The sequence below is a fragment of the Anarrhichthys ocellatus genome, unplaced genomic scaffold (genome assembly GCF_004355925.1).
Source record: "Anarrhichthys ocellatus isolate YVR2014 unplaced genomic scaffold, GSC_Weel_1.0 scaffold6, whole genome shotgun sequence".
In the NCBI taxonomy this organism is placed as follows: Eukaryota; Metazoa; Chordata; class Actinopteri; order Perciformes; family Anarhichadidae; genus Anarrhichthys; species Anarrhichthys ocellatus.
The window spans coordinates 12,890,806-12,901,672 of NW_022280036.1; the positions used below are offsets into that span (position 1 = coordinate 12,890,806).

The 10,867-nt window shown below is 45.2% G+C and overlaps 3 protein-coding genes across 4 annotated transcripts in view; 2 read left to right on the forward strand and 1 right to left on the reverse strand.

Moving 5' to 3' along the window:
- Positions 1–2,696, forward strand: part of cul4a (cullin 4A) — a 7,948-nt gene extending 5,252 nt beyond the window's left edge. Inside the window, exons 13-20 of the mRNA XM_031846114.1 lie at positions 114–224; positions 346–431; positions 561–668; positions 897–1,010; positions 1,106–1,211; positions 1,303–1,475; positions 1,581–1,733; positions 1,826–2,696. Coding sequence (XP_031701974.1) covers positions 114–224; positions 346–431; positions 561–668; positions 897–1,010; positions 1,106–1,211; positions 1,303–1,475; positions 1,581–1,733; positions 1,826–1,921 — 947 coding nt within the window. The 3' untranslated portion in view covers positions 1,922–2,696. The remainder of the gene's footprint in view (positions 1–113; positions 225–345; positions 432–560; positions 669–896; positions 1,011–1,105; positions 1,212–1,302; positions 1,476–1,580; positions 1,734–1,825) is intronic.
- A 950-nt stretch (positions 2,697–3,646) lies between these two features.
- On the forward strand, positions 3,647–9,451 carry lamp1a (lysosomal associated membrane protein 1a). The gene is made up of 9 exons (XM_031846117.1): positions 3,647–4,064; positions 6,165–6,271; positions 6,365–6,584; positions 7,148–7,309; positions 7,398–7,603; positions 7,686–7,811; positions 7,901–7,967; positions 8,054–8,221; positions 8,415–9,451. The coding sequence occupies exons 1-9, from the start codon at positions 4,010–4,012 to the stop codon at positions 8,552–8,554; spliced, it is 1,251 nt and encodes a 416-aa protein (XP_031701977.1). The 5' UTR covers positions 3,647–4,009; the 3' UTR covers positions 8,555–9,451.
- Positions 8,266–10,867, reverse strand: part of grtp1a (growth hormone regulated TBC protein 1a) — a 22,986-nt gene continuing 20,384 nt past the window's right edge. The window contains exons 7-8 of one of the 2 annotated variants that reach the window (XM_031846118.1): positions 10,472–10,657; positions 8,266–10,358 (exon numbers count right to left, since the gene is read on the reverse strand). In XM_031846118.1, the coding sequence (XP_031701978.1) occupies positions 10,263–10,358; positions 10,472–10,657 (282 nt within the window). In that variant the 3' untranslated portion in view covers positions 8,266–10,262. Of the gene's footprint in view, positions 10,359–10,455; positions 10,658–10,867 lie in introns of both variants that reach the window. The other variant, XM_031846119.1, reaches the window with a different exon arrangement.

Genomic DNA, 10,867 nt, shown 5'->3' on the forward strand with positions numbered 1-10,867 from the left:
GTGTGTGTGTGTGTGTGTGTGTGTGTGTGTGTGTGTGTGTGTGTGTGCGCGCTCGCTCGCTCGCTCGCTCGCTCGCTCAAATAGTGTTACTAACCACTGTAACCTCCCTCCAGGAAAAGATGTGTTTGAAGCTTTTTATAAGAAGGACTTGGCCAAGCGTCTGCTGGTCGGCAAGAGTGCGTCTGTTGACGCTGAAAAGTCGATGCTCTCCAAGCTCAAACATGGTGAGTCCGAAGTCTTCTATCTTAAATTAGCAAATTAATTCCCAGTAGTATAGCTGAACAGATAATGCGAATTCTGAGATAGTCTCTCATGGTGATATTTTGTGGGTTTGGCTTCCTCCAGAATGCGGAGCAGCATTTACCAGTAAGCTCGAGGGGATGTTCAAGGACATGGAGTTGTCCAAAGACATCATGATCCAGTTCAAACAGGTACTTCCCATCTCTGTGCACATAGACACACTTGAGTAGCTTTAAAATATGGACGCCGTGTTTACAGCACGTGCTGTCCTTTTTATTGGGCTTTTCATGTGTAATTGAAAAAGTTGTATTTCTGCTCAGTATATCCAGAACCAGAGCGAGCCCAGCAACATAGAACTTACCGTCAACATCCTCACTATGGGCTACTGGCCTTCATACATACCCATGGAGGTCCACTTGCCCCCAGAGGTAAGCATCTCTCTTTGTCCACACTACGCTTTATGAGTCATGGAAGCAGTTTGATTTATAGTACGTGGGCAGCAACACGGTGGAGTTATTGAAGAAAACATTGTCAAAAGAAAAGTTGACTGTGTTGTACTGGTGAACTCTGAGCGTGGCAGGGTCGTCAGCTTATCCTTAACAGACTGTGATAAGGACAGTCTGGGTACACGGTTCATCTCTTAATGTTTGCGGTAGATGGTAAAACTCCAGGAAGTGTTCAAGCTGTTCTACCTGGGGAAGCACAGTGGGAGGAAGCTGCAGTGGCAGCCCACACTGGGCCACGCTGTACTGAAGGCAGAGTTCAAAGAGGTAAGGGCCACGGGGCCTCCTAACATTCAGAAGAGAGACAAATTGGCTCGAGAAAACGTCTGAAGTTCTCTTACAACGACTACTTTATCCTGCAGGGTAAAAAGGAGCTGCAGGTCTCGCTGTTCCAGACGCTGGTGCTGCTGATGTTTAACGAGGGAGAAGAATTCAGCATGGAGGAGATCCGCACCGCCACCGGCATAGGTTTATACCTGTCTTTTGAACATGTAGCACAACTATTCTATTGTTTAAGAGTTCTGTATCACAATCTCTCTTTCGCTCTCGTCCTGCACAGAGGAGGAAGAGCTCAGGCGCACACTGCAGTCCCTGGCCTGCGGAAAAGCACGTGTCCTCAACAAGAACCCTCGAGGGAAAGACGTGGAAGATGGAGACCGTTTCAATTTCAACAATGATTTCAAACACAAACTGTTCCGCATTAAGATCAACCAGATCCAGATGAAGGAAACGGTAAAAAGAAATATATACTGGCACATTTCTTTCTTTCTTCACACACTTTTTTTTTTTGTTTTAAAGGTTGGTTGTTATCCATTTTGAAATGCATTTCCCTTACAGGTAGAGGAGCAGGTAAGCACCACAGAGCGCGTGTTTCAAGACAGGCAGTATCAGATCGATGCCGCTGTGGTGCGCATCATGAAGATGAGGAAGACCCTCAGTCACAACCTTCTGGTATCAGAGCTCTACAACCAGCTGAAGTTCCCTGTAAAGGTGACGTATCTTAAGCATCCTGTTCTCACTATTTCCATTTTCCTTCACACACACGGAGCTCATCAGCATCTGACTTGCTTTCCTCTCCACAGCCGGGTGATCTGAAGAAGCGGATCGAGTCGCTCATAGACAGAGACTACATGGAACGTGACAAGGAGACTCCTAACCAGTACCACTATGTTGCCTGAAGGGACTCCAGTGTTACTGCCGTGCTTTCCTCAAAGCAAGCCGACAGCTGGCCCCCCCCTAAAACAGCATTACAGCCCTTCAGCCACCTGACTCTCCTCTGGTGCCCGTCTTTCCCTCCATCCACAATCCTGGACGCAGCGTCCAGATCCCACAGAGCTCCAGAGAGACGAGAGAGACTTGGCTGTACTGTTCCCACTCTGCGTTATCTTTAGTGGGTGGCCCAGGGTTGGTGATGGACTTACAAAACTGCTAATGCAAAACTCAAATGAAAATAACTAGCACTTTCATCTGTTTTTGTTTAGTTTTTTTCTTCTCCTCCCTGGGATTTGGATTTTGTTTTCTTCTTCTCCTCCACCACGTCGTTCTAACATCACTTATTTTCTACCATAGTTGGTTTGTCTTTGAGTTTTAAGAATTTTATTTGTTTTGTTTGTGTTCAAGGCGTTCACTTTATGAATGATTGCATAAACTGCTGAGTGTGACCCTCGTTGGCTGGTTGCTTGATTTGGCAGAGAAGTGGCTGCAGAAGAAGAGACTTGAGAAGGATGCAGTGGGTCGGAGGGGAGGGTTCATCGCTTGTAGCACAGAAGCTAAACGACTGGCCGGCAGAGCCAATTGGGTATTTCTTTGGGTATCTTATATGTTTTGACCAAAATGTCCAAATGTCATGTGCTGACGGTTTTTTGTAGATCAGATTGTATTCTATGTAAGAGTGAGAAAAGTGAACCTGAATAAATGGATATTTAATGATTCAATGAATGATTTGTAGATAAACAGCTAGTGGTAGTGTTTTTTTAAATTAACACGTTTCCTCTATCGGCTTCAACTTGCTGCATACTTCATCATGCGGGCAGTGTACAACTCCTTTAGCCTAATCTCATTAGGTCAATTGCATCTTTGTAAAGACAAAACAGGTTATTACTAGTGGATTATGGGCAGCTGATGAGTACCAAGTGTGTCTAATATGCAGCTACTGTACATGGTGTGCAGTTTAAATATCAAAACATGGCCAATACTAAATGATCAATAAGAAAGATGTCTGATCTCTTTCCATACACGTGATTGTGAGGCGCTTATGCTCTTTCCACTTTGACAGAAATTAGCAATTCAGGATTTTAATATCTCAAGTTACTGGAAGATGGAACCGAAAGAGTACGTCTTAATACTTTCACTATCACAGTGGGGAATGTACAGCTTTTGTATGATTGTGAAATAGAGCTTAAACAAAGGGGTAAGTTGTCTTGGTGTCATTATAAGACAAGAAAACGACATGTCTTTGTGAAGGAGCGTGGTTGAACTATGCAGGGAGAATGTAGCAGGGCCCTGATAAATCCCGGGCACGGCATTAAAGCAGCATTTGCGTTCCTCTTTGGGTTTTGCACACCCTCGTGAACTGATGATGGTGTCAGCTGACTACCCACAACACATGCACTTTGCAGCCTGACCAGCTGAGTGTGTGTGTGGACTCTCACATGCTACAATCCCATATAGAAATGTTGTAATATTATTCCTGGAAGTTAACTTTTTTTCCTCTGTTGTCTCTTTACACCCACCCGACATTATGTACAGTTATGTAAGTCTTATTCAGCAGCAAACCTCTTACACGGGACAAAACTGTGTTAACTACTGCTCTGCTGTAACATTTAGCCTTTGTTAATGGAGCAGTGGACAGTCTGAGGATTGCCTCGCACCGCGCTCGTGAAAGAAGGGAGGGTGGTGGTCTCACGTGACTGCGTGGCCTCACGTGACTGCGTGGCTCTGAGCTCTGCCAGTTCACATGACGGAGACGTTTGGTTTATTCAGTCGCTTTTAGCTGTCACCGACATCTAACCGCGTTTATTGATAGCGTCTGTTAGCAGGACGTGCTTTAGGAGTATTCACAACTCTTGCCCGTGTACTCGCACAGCAGAGCGACGTAAATCTCAACAGGAAGAAGAAGAACAGCAGCGACGCCACAGTTGTAGCTAACGCTCCGTGTAGTCAGGTGCAGTTCTCCGCGTAGACCCACCTGCGACAGCACCACCACCTCCTCCCCGGGCTTGTATCTCTCAAAACAAAAGCAAGGAAAGGAAACCCGCGCTGGAAGGATGAAGCTCTCTCACGCTTTGTCCGCGCTCATCATCGCCTGGTTTGCAGATTTAGGTGAGTGTTTTTGCGGATGTAATAAAGCTTCTCATCCCCGTCGGACTGAACGACGTCACGCCGCCTGCCCGCTGGTCGGTTGAGGTGTCGGTGTTCACCTCACCTAGCTTACATGTTCCCTCGTGTAGCTGAAACAGGTTCGTCGCTAATCAAGAAAATGATCGGGTTGATTGACAGTGAAAACAACCGTTAGTCGGTTAATAGCTGTTGAAATGTAACGTCATAGCTATGACGTAGTCATGTGTGTAACGTCACTCGAGTGTAACTAGCAGAAATGATATATTATATTAATAAGGGACTTTCTGGTGTAGGCCGGTAACTAGTGGGCACGTTATCCCTCCAAGTTTGACCAAAAAGTGGATCAGTGCTGGAAACATAGACGTTCAAAGTCCCACGTGAGCCTGTCTTAAAACGAAACAAAGGTAATCTGTCCTCAGGTAGACCAGACTCACTGGAGACGTCCCTGTGCTGTATTCTATTCTAATGTAACACCCAGGATGTGTTACTGCTGTGGACCAGCAGATTGGCCTCTCTGTTGTGTCATTGGAGAGCTTCACGTGACCACTGTGATGGCTTTGTGTTGCACACAGCCCAGTGGAGGCCTACTGACCACCAGAACACACACACACACACACACACAGACCCCTGGCTGCTGATAAAGGAAAACAGGCCAATGCAGTTGTCGAGTAGTTGCAGTATATTTTTATTTTCTACCATCTAATACTCTTACTTAATAACACAGGGCCTGGCGACCTTAGAGTTCACAGCCTGCCTGCACCAGCATTTCCTCTCAACACAAGCAGCAGAGTCGGGACTCCTTTCTGTTTTGCTATCTTCTCCACGCCGACCGCCTAATGCTGCTATCTGTAGCTCAATACTTTGTACACACACACACAGGCGCTTTCACCTCATTATCAGATTGCAGTGTTGTGTAAAGGTCTGCTGCGTGTTTACAGGGTGAACAGAGAGGTGGCACTGGGGTCAGGTTTCAGCACCGCAGCAGAGGAGGGACTGACAGAGTGAAGTACACTGATCTTCACAATACATGATATTAAGGGAGAAAGATGAAGAATATGAAAGAGGGAGGAGCTCAGTCAGCTGAGCAATAAGTGAGTTATGACAGAACCAATATCATGGCCCACGAGCCAAATGTCTCAGCGATGTAACCAGATACTATTTGGAGCATATTTTTAATTACACAAATCCTTCTTTGAAATATATTATTTATAGTGGCAAGGGAATTTTGAAACCTGCTAGTGTTGATGGCCTGTGGGTAGGATCATTATTTATTTACCTGAATAAAGAAATAAAACAATCTAATAACATGCAGTACATTAAATAAGAATCTGTGCTGTTGGAAAGTTAACCAAAAGTGGCCACAAACTGCCTCAACTCCTGTGTAGACTTTCTGGGAAGTGTGAAGCAAGTGATGAAACTCCCAAAAATGAAAACGGGTGAGAACGTTTTTTTTTTTTTTAAGTGTTTGATTTGTGGGCTTGATAAAAGGCCACCTTAGTATTCAAACAATATGTTTGGGAACTACAGCCACTCTCACACACACAACTGTGACATGGCAGGTTCCGAGGGATGAAGGTTTTAATACCATGCAATTGTGGAAGTTGCCAGGTGGGCCGAGCCAACAATTACGACTCCATCGCCAGGAGAGGTTCGGTTACACCTGTCACAAGTAGCTCTATTGAGCTGTGTGGGAAAGAGTCCGGGTCAGTGTGTGGTGTTGGTCTCTCACTCGGCTGTCTGCAGACCTCTGGTGGTGTTTTGTGTGAACTGCTTTATTGTGTATTTGTTGGCATGACGTCGTATGTCGTCACTGCTGTTATCTGTACTCATGCTGTGACCTTTATAACCAGGCAACCCAGATCATGATCATGATTACGTAATAAACGTACAAGTGTGTCTTCTAATAATACAATGAAGTTAGTTTAACTGATTACTACTATTTGCCCGAAATATTGGAGAAAGACACCTGAAAGTCTTTTTTGCACTATATTTCAATTTTGAGTGATGTTTCTTATTTCTGGAAATGATTTTCCGTATTATTTCACTGCTGCGCATCCCTGCTCATCACGTTCTCCTCTACAGGCTGTATTCAGGCGGTTACTCTGGAGGTGAAGGAGGGGAACTCCACCTGCATTAAGGCCGAGCTCTCTGCAACGTTCTCCATCACATACAACACCTCCAGCATCACGGTATGTAAAGAGACGGCAACACCTCCATCTCTGAAAGCAGCTGTATTGATAATCTCTTTGTGAACGCCGGTCTCATCGCTCGTCTTTCCTCAGAGAACAGTGCAGGTCCCTCTGCCCGGCTCCACCACGGTCGACACAGTCAGCAGCTCATGCGGCACAAACGACAGCTCACCGTGGTTGTTGGCGGTGTTCGGACCGGGCCACGCGCTGGGGCTGAGCTTTTCAACCAGTGGCAGCCTGTACAGCGTTGCTAACCTGTCGCTGAGGTACAACCTCAGCGACGCGTCCATCTTCCCGGAGGCCAACAGCTCCGGTGAGAGCAAACGCCGCAACAAACTGTTAACAGCGCAGAGCAGGTTCAGTTTACGTGTGGTTAAATGGATGTGATGCTTGTATAGACAATGACAATCACACCAGATCTTAATATTTAAAGTAAAGTAAATGAGTTGGACAGGCAAAAAAACACAACAGAAAGAAGTACTTTCTGTTCAGCCATCAAATGTCTACGACAGGAGAGTAGACAACACTGTGGCTATATATCTATCTATCTATCTATCTATCTATATATCTATATATATATATATATATATATCTAGCAGAGCTGATGAAATGATTGGTAACTGGTGTTGATTGCTGATTGTAGGCAGGTGTGTGAGCAGGGTGGAGCTGGATGCCAGGGAGACGACACAAACACAGGGAGGGAGGGAGGGGGGGGGGCACAGGGAAAGCTTGAGTTATGGCGTGACCATAAAATAAAGAAGTTTCTCAGAAATAAAGAAAGTAATAATTGCTAAAAACACATTTCAAACTTGATAGTAAATCCACCATGAACACACATAGACGTATTAGTCATTTGTATGTTTTTATTCGTCCTAGATGTGGTCACTGTGGTGTCGCCTTCGGTCGGGATCTCGGCGACGATCAACACCACCTACCGCTGCGTGAGCGCCTCCACTTTTGGACTCGGTGAAGCAGCTGTGACTTTCTCCGACATGAGGCTGGAGGCGTACATGCCGGAAAATGACCTGAGTCCAACAGGTACCATTCTGACTCTGATGTCTGAGGTTGTTTTGACCTGCGTCTCTACGGTCGATTACACGTTTGTCTGTCATTCCTCTCGTCACAGAAAGCGTGTGTGCGGCAGATCAGACCACCACTACAGCTCCACCTACCACTGCCGGTACGACGACAACCGCAGCTCCAGCACCGACCCCGCCGGGAACACCTGAGCGGGGCACCTACTCCGTGAACAACCGCAAGGGCATCGTGTGTCTCCTGGCCCAAATGGGACTGCAGCTCAACGTCTCCTATTTCTCTCTCTCTCAGAATAAGGTACAAGATGATGAATAAATACGGTCAGTCTACTCTGCGTAACAAACTTCAGGTAAAACCAAAGCTGTGTCTACTTTGCCAGACTATGCAAGACTTGGTCAACCTGACTCCCAATCTGACGCGTTCATCCGGATCATGTGAAGCCAGCAGTGCTTCCTTGGTTTTGACACAGGAGGGAAGCACCACGCTCAACTTCACCTTCACTCTGGTAAGACCATCCCTTTGTGACATTAGCTGCATGGTCAGATTGTTTATGTTTGCATGTATTTATTCAAACCTGTCTCCTCCCATCCACAGAACTCCACGAGCAACAAGTACCACCTGAGTGGGGTAACTCTCCTCGCTAATTTGTCAGACGCGACTGGTAGGTCATTTGTCATAAGCGACATACTTTTTTACTCGTCTCCGATTCGCTTAATTCAACTATTGCTGATCCGTCTGTCTCCACAGCTCCCATCTCAGCCAGCAACACTAGTCTGGACTACCTGCGGAGTACGCTGGGCCGCTCCTACATGTGCAATGCAGAGCAGACTCTGTTCGTCGTGCCAACCTTCTCTCTGAACACGTTCAGACTGCAGGTCCAACCCTTTGAAGTCACCACCGACCAGTTTGCCACAGGTAAAAATGCTTTCTTTAACCTGCTCTTATCCCAAGTTTTCCTTATGTGTCCTCTGACCTACATGTTGACAGTGATGGAGTCGGTAGCACTCTGCGGCATGGGGAAAGCTGCTTTAGTCTGATAATGGGAATTACAAAGATGCAAAATCCTGTAATACAATGTTAACTTGTATCTTTTTGTTTCCGTCTCCAGCGGAGGAGTGTCAGATGGACCAAGACCAGATGCTCATCCCCATCATTGTGGGAGCAGCTCTTGCCGGCCTGGTGCTGATCGTCCTCGTCGCGTATCTAATAGGCAGGAAGAGGAGCCATGCTGGGTACCAGACCATCTGAACCGGGGAGAGACGAGCCAGAGTGTGGAGACGAGCATGAGTGAATGGAAGCAGTTGGTAATGTGTGGCGAGTGCATGTTTTTTTGCATATCCTATGTGACCTCTGGATATTTTTTATTTTCCTTTCTCTGTGAGATGATGATGATGAGAAGCCAAAGACCTGCTAGCTTAAGATGGTTTGCATCCCGATGAAGCCCGAGAGGACAGAGTCTTTACACAATCAACGATGGAGGCAGTTGGAATTTTCTGTAGCGAGTTCACCGCCAGCTGCTGACTCTTGTTCCATTAAGTTCTCGGAGTTGGTTGAATTTGCTTGAACTGCTGTTTTTATCTGTCATTATTTATTTTTGAAAAAAAAATCTGTCAATATGCAATTAAAGAGGCAGGAGGAGTCAAATGAACTGTAGGACAAAGTTCCTAAACTGTAGTTCCTATAGTTTGTGTGCGCAAGTAAAAAAAAAATGTCAAGTTAGGTGGAGTTTTATTCTTATGACACATGCTCACTAGCATTTATTTTTGAAACCAGCTAAAGATAATTGTTCTCTAAGAAAAGGGAAAGCGCTGAGTGTCTTTTCCTGTCCTCTTCCTCCGCAGTGGAGACAGTCCCAAGTCAGATAAACAGTCTGGTAATTGTGATGATGAAGGTGGCGAGCTGCTGTAACTGCATGTAGTTGTCCAGCTGTACACGGAGTGCGACTGCATTACTAAAATGTATTAAACATTACAAGTGAACGGGTGCATGGATTATTTTTTCCATTCTTGCTTTTTTCCCCGACTTTCCCCTTAAAGAAATGTTAATATTAATTGTAGTGATTTGATCTTTTATTTGTATAGAAAATGGTTTGATCTCGTTTTCTATTATGCATCTTACTGAAAGTTAATAAAAATCCTAAAACTGCAGCAGTTTTTTTTTTTTTTTGGGGGGGGGGGAGATTTCATGCTACAGTACCTTTAGGCTTGAACTTGTGTGACATAAACATGGCTGACTACTCTGAGCTGTATAACCAGGAGTACATTATGCAGAATACTCACAGCCGGGATCAACACCAGTTATTTTTGACCAGTGCAACAAAATGTGATATCAGTACCACGATACCCAAACACAGACACACCTCTGTCAGAAAAAGAGAGCAGCGCTTTGAACTACACTTCATTCATTTCATCACAGTGCACTAGGTGCAGTTAATGATCGAGGATTGGAACTAAAGACTAAACACAACCAACAAGTACATGAATCAGATTTTAAAATGTTTGAACAAATACGTTCATGAAATCACTATAATTCACATTTGATTACCACAGCAAGTAGTACCAGCATGCAGTTCTGTCTTCATTTACCATTCAGTGGGAAATACAGTGGGCCTCTTGGCTGTGCTTACAGTGTGAAACACGACAAGCTTTTTCTCTACAGTGTCTCCGACTTTCTGGAGTAAAGTGCAAGATGTAACAAAAGAGGAAGAAACTACATGTTCATTTCAAATGGAATAGTCAGCTCGTACAGCACATTGCTAAGAATAATCTCATTTCAGCATGTATTTACACTTGGGCTGTAGGATGGTCTGAACATATGTTTAAGACAATAAACTCAACAGTATGTAGTAGTCACTGTGACATTTAGTCGGTAAAAAAAAAAAGGTGCAAACGAGCTGTGGGGTGCTCATCCCAGTGGAATGTGTATTGAGTTTGGGCAACAGGCAGTCGAGTTTGGTTCAGGACTCTTCTTCTGCTCCGAAGCGAGATCGACAGGTCACCCGCAGCTTAGTCAAGGTTGCCATGGAGAGACTTCCTGGTTCAATGAAGATGTTCTAGGAAGGGCAGGAAACACCAGGATTATGGGATTAAAGACAGTTAATAATAAGGGACATGTGTGAGTGGCGCTCTTAATGAGTGGTGATGGGATACCTCTCTTTTCTGTTACCTGCATGAAAGTGTGGCATTGGTCAACAAATGGTCCGTGGGTGATCTGCTTGAAGTTTTGGCAGATGTCCGGCAGTGACTGGGCCTCTTGAATCAGAGCCTGGTTGTGGTGCATCAGTGTCAGAGCGACACGGAACAGGATTTTAGAGCCCTCGTAGAACAGGCAATCCCAAATGCGCAGCACTGTCTGCAGAGAAACGGGAACAGAGAAGTAAATCCCACCAGTGAGCACATGCACAGGGACGCACAATGTGAAGCTCAACCTACTGTTTGAATAAACACTTGAACTGCAGGGCAAAAATATGAAAGTAAGACATTAGTATGAGGGCAAATCACTGGATTAAAAGTATAATATGTACCTCTGAGATGTAGTGGAGTAAAAGTACAATATGTACCT

What these genes read in the sequence shown, in the direction of transcription:
- lamp1a (XM_031846117.1), top strand. Translation starts at nt 4,010, where the DNA reads ATGAAGCTCTCTCACGCTTTGTCCGCGCTCATCATCGCCTGGTTTGCA. An exon ending in ACAACACCTCCAGCATCACG is followed by an intron (nt 6,272 to 6,364) that starts GTATGTAAAGAG and finishes GTCTTTCCTCAG; the next exon opens with AGAACAGTGCAGGTCCCTCT. An exon ending in TCAACTTCACCTTCACTCTG is followed by an intron (nt 7,812 to 7,900) that starts GTAAGACCATCC and finishes TCCCATCCACAG; the next exon opens with AACTCCACGAGCAACAAGTA.